The sequence below is a fragment of the Akebia trifoliata genome, chromosome 7, assembly GCF_017979445.1.
Source record: "Akebia trifoliata isolate Shusen 1 chromosome 7, ASM1797944v1, whole genome shotgun sequence".
In the NCBI taxonomy this organism is placed as follows: domain Eukaryota; kingdom Viridiplantae; phylum Streptophyta; class Magnoliopsida; order Ranunculales; family Lardizabalaceae; genus Akebia; species Akebia trifoliata.
This window is the reverse complement of record NC_141381.1, coordinates 25,354,715-25,375,086: the sequence shown is the minus strand read 5'-3', so window position 1 is coordinate 25,375,086 and position 20,372 is coordinate 25,354,715. Positions and strand designations below refer to the sequence as shown.

General features: G+C 33.5%; 2 protein-coding genes across 5 annotated transcripts; one reads left to right on the top strand and one right to left on the bottom strand.

The window, feature by feature from the left end:
* Positions 1 to 9,448: 9,448 nt before the first annotated feature.
* Positions 9,449 to 11,980, top strand: LOC147398558 (UPF0481 protein At3g47200-like). The gene is made up of 2 exons (XM_086447781.1): positions 9,449 to 9,514; positions 10,265 to 11,980. The coding sequence occupies exon 2, from the start codon at positions 10,280 to 10,282 to the stop codon at positions 11,852 to 11,854; it is 1,575 nt and encodes a 524-aa protein (XP_086303907.1). The 5' UTR covers positions 9,449 to 9,514; positions 10,265 to 10,279; the 3' UTR covers positions 11,855 to 11,980.
* A 1,879-nt stretch (positions 11,981 to 13,859) lies between these two features.
* On the bottom strand, positions 13,860 to 20,003 carry LOC147398557 (OVARIAN TUMOR DOMAIN-containing deubiquitinating enzyme 4-like). Of its 4 annotated transcripts, none has more exons than XM_086447778.1 (6): positions 19,865 to 20,003; positions 16,814 to 16,935; positions 16,143 to 16,183; positions 15,807 to 15,905; positions 14,495 to 14,659; positions 13,860 to 14,082 (listed from the first exon to the last, which is right to left on the bottom strand). In XM_086447778.1, the coding sequence occupies exons 1-6, from the start codon at positions 19,887 to 19,889 to the stop codon at positions 14,067 to 14,069; spliced, it is 468 nt and encodes a 155-aa protein (XP_086303904.1). In that variant the 5' UTR covers positions 19,890 to 20,003; the 3' UTR covers positions 13,860 to 14,066. The 4 variants fall into 4 exon arrangements, with proteins under 4 accessions (XP_086303904.1, XP_086303902.1, XP_086303905.1 ...); XM_086447776.1 differs by having other exon boundaries at positions 19,835 to 19,994; XM_086447779.1 differs by lacking the exon at positions 19,865 to 20,003 and adding an exon at positions 19,249 to 19,442.
* Between the last annotated feature and the right edge of the window lie 369 nt (positions 20,004 to 20,372).

The window sequence follows — 20,372 nt, the reverse complement described above, 5'->3', positions numbered from 1 at the left end:
CTGTTCAAAGTGGGAAGGTGAAATCAGGCCAAACAATTGCCACCGCAGGTTTTGGGGCTGGCCTTACATGGAGTTCCACCATTATGAGATGGGGACAAGAAGAAAGATAGAAAAAAAAAAACGAAAAAAAAACTTCAATCCTCGTTTTTGCCAATTAACATTTGATATGTATGAAGGAGAGGGAGGTGCCCAACTGTTCAGCTTTGGGCACCCTAATAATATGTTTTTTTTGTCTCTAATCTCTTAGAAGTTCTCCATTTTCAAGTTGAATTGAGGTATTTATCGAATGCACAACACTTTATTCAGGGGATTTGATCAAACAATATGAAATCTTCCATTAGATGGGTTTGTATGTTTTTCAAACGAAGAAGAAGAGATGGATTTTCTGTTCTGTCGAGTTTCAACGAAACAGAGAGGAGAGGAGAGGTTTTGTTTATAAAAAAAAGAGAGGTTTTGTTGGATTGGATTTTCAATCGAGAGTAGAGAAGGTTTCGATGGGTTTCAAACAAGATAAAAACGAAGAAGAAGAAGAGAGGGAAATGATGTTCTGTCGAGTTTCAATGAAACAGAGAGGTTTTATTTCTATCGAGTTTAAATGAAGAAGAGGAGACAAAGAGAAACGAGGGAAAGTCGAGGGAGTCCGTTGAAAATAACGAAATTCTGTTTCTTTCGTTGAAATGATGTTTCTCTCCATCTGAAGCGTCCGTTAAACGCCATCCAACGTCTCCAAAACATGGGTTTCTTAGACGTTTTTAAAAACGTCCGTCGAACCGCTCCCTATATATATATATATATATATATATATATGGAACGGATCATGGTGCATATGTAAAAACAATGTAATAATAATAAATTATCAAAATATGGGTTAGAGATTTTCAATTGAGCTGATTTTTTGTGAGGATGATTTCTATTATTAGAAGATTATCCTAAATAAATAAAAAAATCAGTCCAATCTGAAACTTCTAACCCCATCTAAAGTGACTTAGAATGTGAATTGTCGATATTTTACTAATAATTTGTTTATCATTTTTGATGGACTTGCAAATTTTAGATTGAGCTGATTTTTCATGAAGATGATCTTCTCATCATGGAGACCGTCCTTACAAAAAATCAGTTCAGTCCAAAACCTCTAACCCATATTTTGAAAAATCATTATTTTTACGTATGTCCCATGATCTGCCCCCATATATATATATATATATATATATATATATATATATATATATATATATATATATATATATATATATATATATATATATATATATATATATAGGGAAATGTTCAGCAACAAACATTTTGACAAACATTTTGGCAAAACATTTTTGAAAATATGGGTTACAGGTTTTGGAATGGGCTGATTTTTGGTGAGGATGATCTCTACAGGGAATAGATCATCATCACCAAAAATCAGCCCATTCCAAAACTTCTAACCCATCAAAAATGGTTTACAAAAAATGGACGGTTCACAATTTTTCAACCTGTTAACATGGGGCTAGAAGTTTTGGAATGGGCTGATTTTTGATGAGGATGATCTCCTCACCGTAGAGATCATCCTCACCAAAAATCAGCCCATTCCAAAACCTATAACCCATGTTTTGAAAAATGTTTTGCCAAAATGTTTGTCAAAATGTTTGTTGCTGAAAGGGACCCATATATATATATATATATATATATGGGTCCCTTTCAGCAACAAACATTTTGGCAAAACATTTTTCAAAACATGGGTTAGAGGTTTTGGAATGGGCTGATTTTTGGTGAGGATGATCTCTTTGGTGAGGAGATCATTCTCACCAAAAATCAACCCATTCCAAAACTTCTAGCCCCATGTTTACAAGTTGAAAAATCGTGGACCGTCCATTTTTTGTAAACCATTTTTGATGGGTTAGAAGTTTTGGAATGGGCTGATTTTTGGTGATGATGATCTTTTCACCGTAGAGATCATCCTCACCAAAAATCAGCCCATTCCAAAATCTCTAACCCATATTTTGAAAAATGTTTTGCCAAAATGTTTGTCAAAATGTTTGTTGCTGAACATTTCCCTATATATAAGGGTTAGGTTGTCAGTTTGTTCCGGTTCTACCCAAAGCTTGAATCGAGAATGAATCAAATAGACCGATTCTCCATTTTCTTAGTCCATAACTAAATCGCAACTTGCTCAAAATCAAATCAACCCGGCCCAAAGCTATCGATTTGTTTGGATTCTTGATTTAGACTCGACCAAGTTGCACCCACTTTTCCCGTGCCATCCCAGCCCAACAAAATAATTTTCCCACCTCCTAATGTATATTGTTTTCGCAAGGAATTTACATTCTCTTTCAAACGGATATCCTGCAATTATATGGATACACCAACAAGTCTCCAGTCTCTGCACCGCACATTATTGATTTGGAGATAAGAAATCTGTGTACGATTGTACAATAATTGCAATTTTATTAATTCAGATCATTCGCTTGTGGGAAATGTGCTTGGTATTTCAGACCCCACACCTAGGGGTGTCAATGGATAGCCGAAATTCGAATTCGAAAAATCGGATATTATCCGAAAATTTCGGATATCGGATCGGATTCGGATGTTATTTTTAAATTCGAATGAATTTCGGATACGAATTCGGATATTGCGCTATCCGATTCGATAATATCCGCTCCGAAATAATATATGTGTTCTGTATTTATGTTTTACAACAAAACATTTATATATGTATATATAAGCTGTGTATTCATGTTTTTCATCAAAAACTTAATTTGTTTTTATATCTTCTCTCAACCAAACCCACACGAACCAGTCGAAGTAAATGGAACGACGATGGGGTTTCGACCGTGCGGGGTTGCAAGCTTCTTCTCCGGCCGGCGAGCATGCAGGTACGCATTTTCCTCTCTCTCTCTCTCTCTCTCTTCTTCTTCTCTCTCGGTAAAATCCATGTGGTGCGAACTTCATAACCAATGTCTTCTTCGGCTATCCATTGACACCTCTCTCTCTCTCTCACACGTAGAATAAAACCCCATTTTTTTTATTCAGATTCGAATGGAGTTGAAAAAATAAGAAAATCAATTTTTTTACAGGGTAAAACCTCATCGTCTTCTGCCCTCAACCCTCATCGTTTTCCACAATCTCAACCCCTCTCAATCACTGTGGGAATCTCTCTCAGAGGCTCACCTTCGGCATCGGTGTCCACTGACAGGTCGAATCGGTTGAAATCTCTCTCTCTCTCTCTCTCTCTCTCTCTCTCTCAAAACCCATTTGATTTGATTTGATTTTATTTTTTTTCGGATAAATTTCGGATATTTTCGGATAATTTTCGAATTGTAGATTTCGTATTCGAATCGGATAATATCGGATATCCGATAATTTATTCGGATACGAATTCGAATATTGGTTAGTGATATCCGATCGGATTCGAATTCGAATATAACACTATCCGATCGGATATCTATCCGTTGACAGCCCTACCCACACCATTGAAGGACCTGTGAGGCGCTCTGTGTATAATTTGAGTTCAACTTGCTTCAAATTTTGAAGGAACCTCTTTTCTACATGACACGTGGCATTTTAAATTTATTTTAAATCCTCATATTTCCACCAGAATTTTAAACACCTCCTCAGAAATGCCACGTTAATTCAATGGAGAGGATTTCTTCAAAATTTTGAAGCGGACTAGCCACTGCAAACTTTTTCAATATGATTTAAAGATAAACAAGTCTACAAATGTAAAAATCCTAAAAGATTTGCTGTCGCTTTCTCAGACCCCACACTGTTGGTAAGATTTCAAATCTTATTATTATTCATTGGCCCACATAGATAATCACTTGTAATAAACCAAGGGGTTGGCCTAGTGGCAAGTTGAGCCTTGATAAATTCCTGAGAAAGGGTAGGTCACGTATTCAAAACCCCAAGTGTTGTACCCACTTTTTCCCACGCCACCCCAATCCAACAAAATAATTTTTCCACCTCCTAATGTTATTTCTCTAGTTATTACCCCCACGTAAAAACTAAGGGCTTGTTTGGATACTAGGAGCAGAACTACTGTTCCAAAGAACATGAGAAGAAGTACTCTGTGGAGGAGCTGGAAAAGTAATTCTGTGCAAAAGGGGCGTTTAGCAATGAACTCTGTGAAGTACTTCTAGAAGTACTTTTGTGCTGGAAGTCTGTTTGGGAAACATACTGACTTCTAATGACTTCTAAAAAAAAGACCAGAATACCCTTATATTATACCAGTTACTATTTTTTGTCTTTTAGTGTCATAATATGCCTTCAAACTATATTGTTTTTGACATTTTAACTATATATATTAATATAATATAATATTTTAAATAGTAAATATTAATATAATATGTTTAAATCCATTTTACTCAAAAAAATTTTAAAAAAATTGATAGACTATTTTTGATATAATATTAAAAAAAAATTAACAGACTGTCTTTTAGTGTCATAATATGCCTTCAAACTATACTGTTTTTGACATTTTAACTATAAATATTAATATAATATAATATAATAAATATTAATATAATATAATATTTTAAATATTAAACATTAATATAATGTGTTTAAATCCATTATACTCAAAATTTAAAAAAAAAATTTGACAGACTGTCTTTTAGTGTCATAATATGCCTTCAAACTATATTGTTTTTGACATTTTAACTATAAATATTAATACAATATAATATAATAAATATTAATATAATGAGTTTAACTATAAATATTAATATAACATAATATTTTAAATATTAAATATTAATATAATGTGTTTAAATCCATTATACTCAAAATTTTAAAAAAACAAATTTAATATTAATAAAGGTTTCTTTCGTTTGATTTATGGGCAAATGAATTAGGAATATTTTCATAGAAAATTAATAAAGTTAAGGGTATTTTGGTAAAATGAACCGTTAGATTTTGACTCCCACAAGATGAGTTTTGAGAAATAGGTTTTCTCGACTTCTTCACAAAAAGTAATTTCTTGTTCTTGCATGAAGTAACTCTTCGAAGGAGTTGTTCATCCAAACGCATCCAAACGACTTCTAACTCGCAAGAGTCAAAAGTAGCGAAGGAGTCCTATCCAAACGCCTACTAAAATTCAACTTTCTTCTTTTTACCATTTTCCAAGAAACAATGGAAGGGTAGAATTCGTTTTCCCAAGAAATTTACAGTCCCTTTCAAACAAATATCCTGCCATTATATTGATATCCTAACAAGTCTCCACCCTTGTTAGCAATTCAAAATATGACAAAAATTTGATTCGTGAAAATTCAAGTTCTATTCGATTTTGGATTACAAAAATTTAATCTAAAATTCAACCAAAAATTCGATAAATGAAAAAATATGCGGCATATGCTTCATATGTGTTTTATCCATTTCATTTTAAAAGTTCGAAAATAAAAAAATTCGGTCATATGATAATGATGGTGATGATAAAATTAGACATGTTAATGGTGATGGTAATAATGATGGTGGTGATAATGAGGACATTGAGGTTATTGTTCCATTGATTTTTTTAAAGAAGACTAAAATCAAGGGATAAATCATCAATTTGAAAAATTAAAATGTAATCTCAAATAAATGTACAGAAATATGTCGTTATTTTTTTAAAGATAAAATGAACATTTATCACGCAAAAAAGTGAATTCCTCCAAAACTTTGAAGCATGTATGCTTCAAAGTCGACTTATGTTACACATCACAACTTACAAGTTATACTTTGCAACGTACAACAAGTTATAGTAGCATTCTTTTTCCACCAAGTTTTATAAATATTCGTAAAAGTCATATAATTCGTGGAAAACAGGAAAAATTCACGAATTTTTCAAGAATTAAATGGGACATTGCTAAACAAGAATCTCCACCCTTTGCACCACACATTATTGATTTGGAGATAAGAAATCTGTCTACCATTGGACAAAAATTATAATTTTATTAATTCAAATAATTCACTTGTGGAAAATGTGCTAGGTTTTTCAGACCCCACACCATTAATGGACGAATGAAGCGCTATGTGTATAATTTGAGTCCAACTTTGAAGTGGGAGCCTGCTTCAAATTTTGAAGGAACGTCTTTGTTATCATATGACACGTGGCATTTTGAAATTATTTTGCACCCCTATATTTCTGCCAAAATTTTAAACACCTCCTTAGAAATTCCACGTTAATACAATGGAGTGGATTTCTTCAAAATTTTGAAGCTGGCTGCCCCTGCTTCAAAGTTTTTTCCATATAATTTAAAGATGAACAAGTTTACAAATGGTACAATTCTGATTATTCATTACCTCATAAATTCACAATTCCTGAAATATTTACTATCGTTTTCTCATACCCCACAGTGTTGGTGGTCCTCATGAGTTGTTAATTAAAAAATTGAACAATAATCAGACTAAGTTGTTAGGATTTCAAATCTTATTAAGAGTCGTTGGGCCCACATGGATAACCACATGTAATCCAACTAGATTTCAAGGAAAATTTCATATTAAAACAAAACAAGAAAATTATTATTATTATTTCGAACTTGATCCAGAGTCTAAAAAGTGGAGAGCTATCGAACTATAAAAATTAAAATTAAAATATAATGGTTAAAAATAAGAATCTTAGATGTGCGCTCAATTGACTACCTTGACATGACAAGTTCGGAATCATAGATGTGCGCTCATTGGTATACACAACTGCACTGTACCATAAAGAAGTGTATCCCAAGGGAATCGTGTATATCGAGGAGCACAGATCTATAGTTCCAAACTTGTCATATCAAGTAGTCAATTGAATTTGCCACGTGGGGTAGTCAGATTATCACAACTCTAAAAATAATTTAAATTTTTTTTAGTCGTCGTAAATTGACTTCCTATAACCGTGCTGATCTGACATTGTGCACATTTCTTAGATTTTATCTTGAGATACAAAGAAAAAAATGGTAATGTGCAGACTGCCACATCAACACTGTATTGTTGGAAGTTAGATCAACATCTTTCTATTTTTTTTCTTCCCCTCTTTTTTTCAAAGTTAGAAAATTACTCGTTGTAATTATCATGTTGTGAATTGCAATTTTCATGATATTTTACCAAAATGACCTTGATTATATTAAATTTAAATATGAAAGTTGGGGCATTTACGAGCACACAAATTTTGGGGTCAGACAACTTCTACTCCTTGAATATGAAAGTTGGGAGCATTTATAACCTCACAAATTTGGGTGTCAAAACTTTTGTTTTTTTTTTTTTTTTTGGAAAATGCTTTGCTGCCTGAGTTGGAGACTAGGTCCACCACTAAGTTGACCTGACAGTGCACAGAGAATCGTTGATTTTATAACTTGTATCTCGAGAAAATAAATCTATGATTATTTGTGCAGTATCATGCCAACTCAGAATTGGACCCAGTGTTTGACACAGACAGTATAACACGACTTTTTTTTTCTATAATAATACACATACTATTTGTCTTCTCTCATTATGATAATAAAGATATATCATATATAGGACTATCAATTTCAACATGACCAGTGAACACGACATGAAGTTAGTGGATTTGGTTAAGTCTAATTGAATTTGGGTCATAATAGTGTCAACCATCTAACATGATTATTAAATGGGTTGGATTTGGGTTTTGGGCATCAACCCGACTAACCCGTTTAGTTATTCTGTCATTAACGTAATTTTAAACATATCAACAATTATTTTTAGAATTATTTGAATTACTCTTTTTTTTTTTTCTAGAACTTTTTCATAATACATTTTTATCAAATTTTATAAAATATAAAAGTTGTTTTAAGATATTTTTAAATTAATAAATGGTTAAACTTTAATTTGGGAAAGAAAAAACACTTTTCTTAATAAGTTATGGATTTTGTTAATGTGTGCCCTAAAGGCACACATTAAAGTAAAATAAATACACTTTGAAAATTGGATTTTGTACCAAAAATGCCCTTAAAAATTTATTTTTTACCAAAATACCCTCAATTCCAATTTCCAAAGTGTATTTATTGCTCTTCAACAAAATATGTTATTTATTTATATTTATATTTTTTTCATTAAAATCTAGAGTTATGTAGTGTTTGATTCTTAATATTGACAAAACGACCCTCAGTAAGATTTAAGATGTTACCAAGTAAGGCTATTATGTCTCATGTGATAATGAAAGACACTTTTCTTAGTCAATAATAACAATATTAATAATAATAATAATGTTGAAAAATACTTTCCATACTAAGTAAGTAAGAATAGTTTTCTAACCAAAACACCTTGTGGCATCCAAAAACATGATCTCATGCCACATAGCTGTAAAGGACAAAATTCTACGAACTTTGAAAAAAAATCCAAAAAAAGTTATTTTTCACCATTGAACTTAGTTTACGGTTGTATGACTTTATTTTTAGTAATGATATTTTATTTTTAGTAGTGGAAATATAATTTATTTTTTCCAATGAATATTAGAATTTTATTAAATAAGTTATATATAGGTTGGGTCAAGTATATCTATTTATAAATGAGTTGGGTTTAGATTTGGCAAATTTTCATAATACCCTTACCTCAACACGACACGAACACGACCTGACCCCTCCCATTACCACCTCTAATCATATAGTTTTGCATTGACTTTTTGAATCCTCCGTCCTCTATGTAATTTACTATGATAGCCCAAAACGATTATTATTTTAAGTCCAACTAGCCTTACTAAGTAAGGATTTCAGCCTTACTAAGGCTCCTTAGGATCACTTTGTGGCAACCAAAATCATGATCCAATTCTTCACGGTTGTAGAGGACAAAATTTTATGAACTTTGAAAAAATAAATTCTAAATAAAATTATTTTTCACCGTTAAATTTTAATTTTAAATTTCGGAGTTAGGGCTCAACTTGTGGCATCTAAAACGATGATCCGCTTCAGGTTTGTAGAGGACAAAATTTTATGAACTTAAAAAAGAATTCAAAAAAGTTATTTTTTACCATTTAATTTTTATTTTAAATTTGGGAGTTATGTGGAAGTTCGGTAGCAGCCATCCTTTTCAAAACTTTGGATCAAGTCCAAAAATAATTTTTTTGTATCCATGAAATCTAGAGGGCTATGGTGTTGGATTTAGGGCTAGCAACAGATCGGCTCAACTTCGGATCACTATCACTCCAATACCGATCCAAAAAAATTTAATCATGTCCTGATCCAATCGGATTAATGAATATGCGAACCGAATTCAATTTGTTTCATTTTATCGGATCTAAGATTTCAATCTGATTTGAATTTTTGATTTTTCATATTTTTTTTCAAATCGGATCAATTTGGATATTTCGGATAATTGCCAGACCTAGTTGGATTGCCAATGTGATAATTCATTTGCGCAAAACAACCCTTAAAAAGTCCTATTGTTATTTCAACTTTTATCTAGGGTGAATCTTGTCCATTCAGTATTCCTATGAACCTATATAAACAAGTGTACAATAGTTTTCAAAACACCAAAAATCTCTCTCTATCTCTGTCCGTCTCTGTTTCTGTGGGAGTCCTCTATTTTTGGGCTTATCGTGTCTGTATTTGACCAGGTAATCATCTCTCTTTTGTCCAAAACTATGGTTCATAAGGGATGATCTGGATATTATAATTCTTACTTTTAGAAGAAAAGGGGTTGTTTAATTACTATTAAAATGAGGATAATAGTAATATATCTCCGGGAAATTAGTGATATTAGTAGGTTTACCTCACCAAAATTGGTGAAAATGGAAGATTATGTTTCCTTTTATGTTAATGAATTTTTGGATTTTATTCAAAATATCCTTAATTTCAAAAAATCAAATTTTCACAGTTTGTTCATCAAAAGGATGTTGACTTCAAGTCAACAGCACCGTTCAACGGTTAATCTTGCAATTTTCCAATAATAACCCTAGCATATATATATTTATTTATTTAGTGTATAAGGGTTAGGTTGGCGGTTTGGTTCGGTTCTATACAAGCTTGATCTGAGAACCGAACCAAATTGATAGGTTCTCCATTTTCGTAAACCGCAACTTGCTTTAAACCGAAGCAAACCACACCAAAGCTATCAGTTTGGCTCGGTTCTTGGTTTGAACCGGACCAATTGCATCCCTAGGTAAATCCCCAATTCTGTCTGGATTTGATTAGTAGATCATTGAACACGAAATTTATATAAATTTTTTTCTTACCGATATTGGTTAAATGATGAATATATCGATGATCATGTCTTACTCATTCACAATTAATATTTTAACAATGAAATTGTGTGTTTAACATTATTATTTATTTCTTAAAATAACCTTTGCATGTTTGATTTAAAGCAAGCAGGGATAAAGATGTCAAACAACAATGGAAATGCTGAAAGAATGGGAGAAATTTCGAAAATTGAAGATCGGGACAAAATATTAGCTGAGTCTATCAAAGAAAAAATTCAACCAAAACCTTTACAACAACCATGTATCTTTAAAGTTTCCCCAATTCTTCAACAAGGAAAAGAAGAATTTTTTTTACCTCAAGCAGTATCTATTGGCCCTTTTCATCGTGGAAAAGAAAACCTACGAATCATGGAAGAGCAAAAAAAGAAGCATTTGCGTGCTTCCCTCTCTCGAAATTCGGCAGAGTTGGAGGACTGGGTCAAAGCCATGAGAGGGATGGAGAAAGAAGCTCGTAAGTGCTATGCAGAATCAATCAACCTCCAGAGTGAAGAATTTATAGAAATGATGTTACTTGATGGTTGTCTTATCCTTGAGTTATTTTACAAGGAAGCAAATGAGGAGGTGACGGTAAATGAAAATGAGGAGGAGAATGAAAATGAGGATGAGAATGAGAATGAAAATGAGGAGGTGACGGTAAATGAAAATGAGGAGGAGAATGAAAATGAGGAGGAGAATGAGAATGAAAATGAGGAGGAGAATGAAAATGAAAATTTGTCTAGTTGGATGATAAAAAGATTAGCAGTGGATTTCATATTACTTGAAAATCAGCTTCCTTTTTTTATTTTGAAGCGTTTGTTCGAACTAACTACAGTCTCCAATGAAAGAAATCTCTCACTCAATGAACTTGTCCTTAATTTCTTTGACGATATGTTACCTACTGCACTTATAGAAATGCCAGTAAACTCTCACATTGATGTCAAACATATATTGGACTTGATACACAATATTCTCCTCCCCCTCAATCCGGTAGAGGATGTCGAGGATTCTTCAATATGGCAATACACTTATTCTGCCACAAATCTTTGGGAATCCGGAGTGGATTTCAAGAAGAAGGACAACGAAAAGAAGAGGACAACAAAAATGGCGGAATGCTTGACAAAAATGACAAATATGATGGTGGAATGCTCGACAAAAATGGTGGAATGCTCGACAAAAATGATGGTGGAATCCGGAGTGGATTGCAAGAAGGACAACAAAAATGGCGGAAAGCTCGACAAAAATGGTGGACTGCTCGACATCACATTCAATGCAGATACAGGAGTGTTAGAAATTCCTCCTTTCTATTTGGGCAAAACAACAATTCATCTTCTCCAAAATCTCATTGCCTTGGAGGAATATGGACGTGAGTATAAGAGTCCAATCACATCTTATGTCACATTTCTAGATATCCTCATCGACTCTCCAAAGGATGTAAGATTACTTTGTGATAAAGGGATTATGAAGACCTTCAGGGACCATGAAGAGGTTGCACGTGCCATCAATGGCCTTGGCAAAGGGATAAACAACCCAGATTTTTATTACGATGGGCTTTACGACCGAGTTAATAAATATTGCAGAACTGATTGGCATAAATGGCGTGCAAACTTGATGCATAATTATTTCAATACTCCTTGGTCAATCATTTCAGTTGCTGCTGCCATCATACTTCTAATTCTTACTCTCTTGCAAACTGTATTTTCCATTGGTTCTAATTAACACCCTTCCTCTCCTTCCTCCAAAATCACACTCTCAGTTCTTGTGGTTTGTTTACAGTTGGTGTAATGTAGTAATTTCCCTCTGATTAAATGTATTCTACTCTTAGTTGTTTCTCTTTACATATATTTTTTAATTTTCATAATGTTCCAATTTATTTATTTTTTATACTTGTAGTGAGCTGCATTGTTTGGATATTTCATCAGTCTTAGACTCTAAGGTAACATAAGTATCTTTGCTTGTTTATTTTTTATTTTTTTATTTTTTTTTTTATAATCAGTATGTCCATATATATAGAGTTCAACTAGAGAGAAAATGAAGGGTAATAACCGGATCCGCCTTATAAGCCTGGAATTCAATGGAAGTTATACGAAATTAAAATACAATTCCTTTTTAACTAGAACCTCCCAGTCCCCAGATATGGTAAATTTTACTTTTAGCAAATTGTATTTCATTTTTTACTACCAAAGAAAATATCACAACTCCATCCACAAATTGTTTGTGATACTTGTCGCCTTTGGACAAGAAAGCCACCTCAAATAATGATTACTTGCTACGATATTTTTTTTTTAAATCACTCAAACTTTACAACAATTTACTTACCTAATAAGTGTAGCATACTCTTGGACCAGCTTCACATAGGCCCTTAAACTTTATTTTTCTTTGCGTTTGTTTTGTTTTATTTTGTTTTGTTTTGCTTTGCTTTTGCTTTCATTGGAAAAAGGCTTTCGCCCTTTCAAACTTGTTTTCTTTATCCACTTCTTCATATTATAAAGTTGAAAGGATATTCTTAGAAGGGGAATAGAAGAGGAAAGTTAATAAAGTTAGGAAGGGCATTTTTTGGAAAAGGAGGAAAAGAGAAGATAATAAAATTGAAAGTTGTCCTCAATATTCATGAGGAGATTAAATTCCGACCCCTCTTCATAGGGATAAATATTAAGATAAAAAGGGTTTTGTTTCATTGTTGTGATTGACTCATTGTGTAAAATGTACTATGTTATGTGCAATTAAATGGAATTGTCGTGATGGGTCCTAAAGTCTTTACGTTAGCCCATGTTTTTAACCTGTCAAAACCTATGTCATCCAATCAAACCATGTTGCTAACGTTGTCTGACAAAAAGAATCTATTCTCAACTGTAGAATCACAATTAAATTGTGCTCCACCAATGCGAGGAATACAATAGATTGCATTAAAGTTAGACTGAATATGTGACAATTCAACATATTAGTTAGACCTAACAGTAGAGAGACCGGATCGTTTTGTAAAATCAAGACAAGAAGACGTAAATAAACTTCATTGACTTTAAGATTGTAAGTATGGTCTAAACATGACCCTTTGAATGACTAACTTACGTCTTTGGATTAACATTTCATCTACTCCGAATCTATAACTAGGAACAAGATCATAAAGGAATAGGAACAGGTGAGGGAATTTCAATGTAATATGGAAAACGAGATATTGATGGTGAATTGGGTACGATGAATCCAAGAACATTGTCGACATTAGCAACAAACCCCATCAAAATCGCTTATCTATTTCTTCTACTTGATTCATTGTTGGAATCGATACAAAAGAAAGTGGTCACCTCTGCTGTGGTACAAAAAAGGTCCCTGAACTAAACCTCTCTCCTCTGTCTGTCAACCAAGATTTTTCACTATCTAGTATGCATAAGCTACTTTTACCAAACAACACAGTCCTAGATCTTAACAAGCAGATCTTGAACACTGTCACCAAACAATCCTGTTGTAATCATAATTATTACAAATGTTACTTGAAGAGACGCAAATATGTTAAAGCACTTCAGTCAAAAGTAGAGCCACCCCAAACGAACTTTAGATTCCCTAAGTACAACAATGACTGAACGGGTAGGGGGTGTCAATGGACTAGCATGCGGGTATGGATTGAACTGTAGACAGGACTTCAGGCTTTGCCTATTAAAGGGGATGCCACACACAGCTATGCATGCAGGCATGGATACAGAGAAAGAGAGAGTTGAAATGCACGGTGTTACAGTCTGAAAAACATTGACTGCTTCCACTGTGAAATATAAGTTAAGATATAGCCCCTTGTAGAATGTAATGGAAAAAATAAAATTTAACAACGATGATGAAATAAAATTTTTAAATTCAAAAAGTAGTACATTCTGTTATATTAGACACATTGACATGTTTTAAGAAGCTAAACCTGGCAAACTTTCCTGAGTAAGCATCCCTTTCATCTTTTCTTGTACCTGCCAACAACCAACAAAAAATTTGTAAGACATAAAAGACTTTCGAAATATTTGTAAGACCTAAACAAGTTTCATTTCAAAAGATCGATTCATTTGAATGAGAATTATGCAAATTACAGACAAGGAATCTACTGCAAATACATACATGAGGCCAAAACCCTCATTTTTATAGATGCACACATGAAACATCTCTAGTGCATCACCCAATGAATAAAAGATATCTTAATCACTATTACATACATCGGTATTAGCGACAAAAATCAGTTTTCATCATATATACATGTGATTCCGTGTTCTCTGAACAGAATTGAGGTTCTCCAAACCACATTACCACATGTAATACAGAATTACAGATCATGTGTTGGCCCTCTTAAAAATAGGCAAAACTAGAAGGAGTTGATGAAGATCTTACAACTTGGATTGTGGTCCACCAGAAGAGCTCTGCAATGCATCATAGTGCCCATAACCATGATAAAGAACACGGATAGGATTTTCCTTCCCATACTCTTGACCATATTCTGCTATAATTTTTAGGTCCCCAGATTTTTTATCCCTCATGAAAACAGTAACGGGCATCCTGCAAATAAAAGCTTGCCCATAAACCTCAAAAATTTTAAATGATCAAGTAAGAAAAGCTATACAGTAGGGATGGTCAGTCCTGGTGTAAATTTATAACAAATGCATAAATATTTTGCAACCTCAACAGAAACAAACTGTGTCCCCCATGCCGTGCACATAGTCTACAAATTCAATACAAAGAGTACTAGAAGTTAAAGCCACCTGAACTGACCATATTTTTTCCTAAATGTTTGAGTGGTTAAGATCATCTAAACCGTTTGTTTTTGGGGCTATGGTCTTCAAGAAGTGGTACACCAGCTCATGGTTCAAAATAAAGATATGGGAATATAAATCATCACCATTACAACAAGAACACTCAGAACATGTTTCATTTTTTTCGGAAATAATGGCATTTATCGTTGACAATGGCGGCATTATTAGTCATTTTGATATTTTTGAGGAAAAAAAGATTCTTAAAATTAACAGCTGTTAGTTACCAGTATTTTGAAAACAACGGGATTACTTAAGTTGAAATATCAAACCTCACCTTGAAACACTTTTAGACATGTCCCCTAGTTTTTGGCTTATATAATAAATCCCCACCCCAGACTGTGTTTTCAGTCTGGTGACATATCACCCTTGACTCAGGCCATCCATTAGACTAATACTAAAACATGAACATGATAAAATGCTCTATTTGCCTATATAAAAACTGAATTGTCCCTGTTTAAGTTTAGCCTCTTGCTCCTCTGAACATGAGTAAGAACTAGTCAGCTCACTTCTCCTAAGAAAAGGAGATCTAACAAATAAAACAGAACTGTACAGCAAAGCACATAATACATTTATGAACCAAGCCATAAAAAACTGAACACTTATCTCATAGAAACGAAAACATTATGTTATCGTCATAACAGAAATCATGAGAATGCTACCAAAAAGTTACACGATTCCTGTTACATAATAATTTTAAACTACTCACCAGCTAAACATCCATATTGGAATTCTAGGCAGGTGAGATGTACAAAATGAGATGCAGGCACCTATTCTTTTATAGAAAGGATGCCAGCTAATATTCCATGTTTGACATGGACACCAAGGTCTAGCATTTTATAATAATAAGCAAGTAGGCAGTTGAGGCTGAAGATCTTTAGAGAATGAAGACTTACTGAAGTACATGTGAGGACATCAGCAGCTCAGGTTCTCCTCCCCAAACATGAGGATGTCTCATCTGTGTAACGTATGTGTCGAAATCACCTTCAAGAAACCTGTAAATATTGTATATATTACTTGGCAGAGATAGATCAACCCTCTAAATCTAACAATACAATATCTAAGAATGGAGAGAACTTGGTCAGAGAGGCAACTTCCTTTTCCACAAACACTAAAACTCACTGAACCTTTCCCAAGAATATTATGTTGGCTGTTTCATAAATTAATTGTGAAGTGGTGCATAAATGATGCTGCATGAGAATTTAAACAAATGACCTTCAAAGAAAACTCACCATTCAGTATCCGCACGCCTCTTAATGAACTCATCTACCACCTGTTAAAACCAAGAGGCAATTGCATAATCAAGGTGAAAACAAAATGACACACGTTCAATGTCGAAACAAAAAATGAATATTAGTAAGAAATGATAATTCAAAATGGCATATTAAAATACCAAAACAATTTTTAAAAAGTTGAATTCAACTCAGAGCTTCGTCTTTTTTATTGGTAAAAGAAAACTTTATTAGGAAAAGAAAGAAGAAAGGGAGGCCAAGGAAGCCGCCCAAATACAACAAGCACAAAGCAAAAAAGAAAACCAACGAAACTTAGGCATCACAAAGCTCATCCCATCTAGACATAATGTCCTCAAAGAAGGATCCTTTAAATTCCTTCAAAATACGGCTCCAGTAGAAGTTCAGCCCCAGAATTGATCAAGTTTGTTCAAAAACATGTCAAGTTGATTTTATCACTAGCCATATTTCACTGACCTGGAAAGTATGTCCAGTTTTGCAAAACTCATGCTAAGTTCAGGCAAAAACAGTTCTCTCTACAATTTCAATGTCAACTCACTGAGTCTTGAAATACAGTAATGAACACCAATTGAATCAAACAATGTGAGAGAGAATATGTTGACATAGATACAGTCATCACTTAGTGAAAGTGAAAAAAGAAATGCATTGCATACTTTAGCTCTGAGCTCATCTGCTAGTTCTTTCTGAAGGCTCTCGCTTGGAGATGGCTTTCCTGCTCTCAAGCATGCCCCATGAGTAACTGATCGGAATAAACATCTTCCATCCCCAGGTATACCTGCAGCAAAAGAACAGCACCGTATGTTTATCCACCCAACCTCATATGAAAAAGATTTCCAGACAATCTTCAGCAGAAAAATACATGAAACATCAAACGAAACAACTTGAACTGTCTTAGATTGCTTAGTAAAAATTATATGATGTATCTTCTACAGCGGTATAAAGCAATAAGTGATGAGTTGGTGCTTTGAATAGTCAATCAGAAAGTTAACCAAGTCGGGCCAAATTTGTAAACTGGGAGTGTGGAAAGTAACCTTTATTTTGTTTTGTTATGAGGAGAAACTAAAGGTGAAACGCAATTCTTTGGGAAGATCGGTTTTACGGTTACGGATGGTAAGGATGATGCTTCCAGTTTAACTGTCAGGGCCATGCCATCTTCATTACCTGACCTGTAGTTTAGGTTTTGGGTAGCAAGGAAAATTAGAAATCCAGATTCCTAGGTCCACAATATACATATTACATACATTTGAAAATTTCATGGTATTTTTTGGCAGGTAAGCAGGGTTAACAGATGACTCGTGGTTGTGTTGCAGTATATCAACTATTTGAGGGCTAATAAGGGAGAGAAACCGAAGACTGATAGAGAGGAAGGTGAACAAAACTAATGAGAGATAGAACAACCACATTTCATACTTCCAAAAATGTGATTTCCAAAGTTGTGGAAAAATAGAATTTTTGCAAATAGTGATTTTGAGGTGGATTAGGATTTTTGGAATCATTATTTTTAGTACATACACTGCATTTTATAAGTTTTTATTTTCAAGTTCTGAATTCATAAAAGGAGTAAGAAGAATGGGAAATCAACATTTCTAGAAATATATATATATATATATATATATATATATATATATTATATATATATATTTTTGATAACTTAAGTAAAACTTTATTAAGATAGAAGCCGTCAAGATTCAAGATGACCAATGGAAAATACAGCCCAAAAGAAACCACTACTCCGAATAGATACAACAAACCCACTCCTAAGTCCTACCTACCTATGAAGTCCTTAAAAAAAATACCCCCCTGAAACTCCTAATAGCCTTTGCCAGAAAGAAAGAAAAAAAAAAAAAAAAACCTAAAATTGAGATAATGATATCTTGCACCAAATGCTCCTTGCCTTAAAGACATGACAATTTCTCTCTTTCCAAATCACCCAACATATCGCGAAGGGTAGATAACTCCAAAAATTCTCTTTGAAGTCGAAAACGCTTAATCCAAAGACAACCAAGACTCGAACAAAAGATGCAAAGACCTGGGAAAACACCCTAGAATACCAAACAAAACCAAGAAGCATGCCCAAAAAGGTTCTTGAAAATGGTGAGGAAGGAATAATTTCAACTTATGCTTAACTTCTAGAAGCATCTAATTCTTTGACGAGAAAGAGGAGGCACAAAGGTATGTTTAAAATTTCTCGGTTGACTTCTGCAATTTAGTTTAAAATCACAAAACCATCATCTTGTTTTGGTCTCCAATACAATTTGAAGACAAATTTTCCCTAAAAGATGAAAAGACCAATATAAAGGTATTACCCGAGACAACCTGTGTATCATACACCAGATAATGAACTAGCTGAGCTCCAATACAAAAATCATTACACAACTACACATTAGTTAGGCTGAGGCTATAGGCAAATGTCAGTTTTCTTTTTATTCTTAAATCATCAATATTTTTGGGAAATGTCCTATGAGCACTCAAATAATATATGCCCAAGATGCAGCAACTAATTATTTTATTTTTTAACATATCCTATCTTTTATTAATTAAGAATAGAATCCCGTATATCCATACAAAATGCAGGACGTTCATGTGCAAAAACTTCATATTATTTTTCCTAAAAGCGTAAAATAAATTAGATCTCCTAACCCTAATTCAATCCGTTCAAGCTTCATGTGTTTGCATAGATCTGCAATGTTTATTAGTGCCTTTCATATCCCAAACCTATTTAAGTGAAACCATTAAAGAATATTTTAATTCTTACATGTCTGAAATTATTTAGAAGTTCCAAATACATAACTATCTCAGAATCCCGATCAAAAGTGTGAAATTCAAATGAAAGATAAATAATAAAAATGAAAAAAGGGAGAAAACATCATGAAATCTGACCTTCTGTTGTTTCAAGTTTCGGCCATATTTGACTTGAACAAAACCACACCCAAAAACAAAATAATGAAACTCATATATCTCTATGAATTTTTCATAAGCTTTTCAAGGGAAAAACAGCAATAGTATGAATTCAAACAAAAAGCAAACAAACACAAATAATAATAAAGAAAAAGGGGAAAAGGAAAAAGGGTGAGAGCATAAAACAAACCTAAGCCATAATCCATACAGAAAAGCTAGAAAATTCAGATGTGGAAAACCAAATCTCCAAATCCAATAAGAACAAAATCGAAGATGAAGATAGTAAATTAGTACAAGTAAGACAACAAGATCAAGAGAACAAAAATGCAAAGTATTCCCTCATTACAAAACTGAATTATACAAGAAAGCAAACAGTACAAAGGCAAGAAAGGAATCAAAATGACAACAAACTCAACAAGAAAAGCATAAAAAACATCCATTTTTAAAACGCAACAGGATCAACTCTATAAGAAAACACATCGAACAACAACAACAATGAGATCAACACATCCGAATCGTTCGTAATTGAGGAAGATCGTTACCGAACGAACAATCCTTATAAGAGATGATTCAAATGGAGATGAAAATAATAACATATCTATCAAGTTATTTGCCTAATTTTTCGCAAAAGACCAGCATTTTCTTTTTGCGCCTTAGATTTCCATTGAAACTTACTTGTCCAACAAACTAAACAAGAAAAGCATCAAAAAAATCCATTTTTTTTAACTTTACAGTATCAAATATACAACAACAACAACAATAAAATCAACACATACGAATTGTTCGTAGTTGAGGAAGATCGTTACCAAACGAACATTCCTTATAAGACATGACTCAAATCGAGATGAAAATAACAACATATCTATCATGTTCTTTGCCCTAATTTGTTGCGAAAGAGCAACATTTCCATTTGGTGCCCTAGATTTTCCTGTAGCAACTTACTTGTCCATGACTCTGAGTAGAGAAACAGATAATACAGCTCATGGAATCCTTCTGAATTAGTGGTGGTGGTGGTGGTGCAAAAGCTACGATCTAAGAATCCAATTCGATGCTTTTTTGGCGCCAAAAATGATTCTGTTTGACAGAGAGAGATGGAGATGGAGATGGCGGGTATCGAATTTGAGTTGCAAGGATAAAAACTCGTTCCGTTCCGAGATCAGTAACTCGAATCCGATTCTTTATTTGGATGAGTTGGGTGTTCTCGCGTCACGTGGCATACTAGCACGTGCCAAGTGTTAACGGACCGTTCTTTGAGAACTACAACAGGACCTCCAACGGATCCCAATGACCTACCCAAATAGGAACTTAGAATTA

Excerpts from the sequence above, each read along its gene's own strand:
- LOC147398557 (XM_086447776.1), bottom strand. The coding sequence starts at position 19,889 with ATGTCTTATAAGGAATGTTCGTTTGGTAACGATCTTCCTCAACTACGA. Across the intron at positions 16,936-19,834 it reads TCCTCAACTACGAACAATTC|GTATACCTGGGGATGGAAGA; the intron begins GTATGTGTTGAT and ends CTTTTGCTGCAG. Across the intron at positions 16,184-16,813 it reads CAGATGAGCTCAGAGCTAAA|GTGGTAGATGAGTTCATTAA; the intron begins GTATGCAATGCA and ends TGGTTTTAACAG.
- LOC147398558 (XM_086447781.1), top strand. The coding sequence starts at position 10,280 with ATGTCAAACAACAATGGAAATGCTGAAAGAATGGGAGAAATTTCGAAA.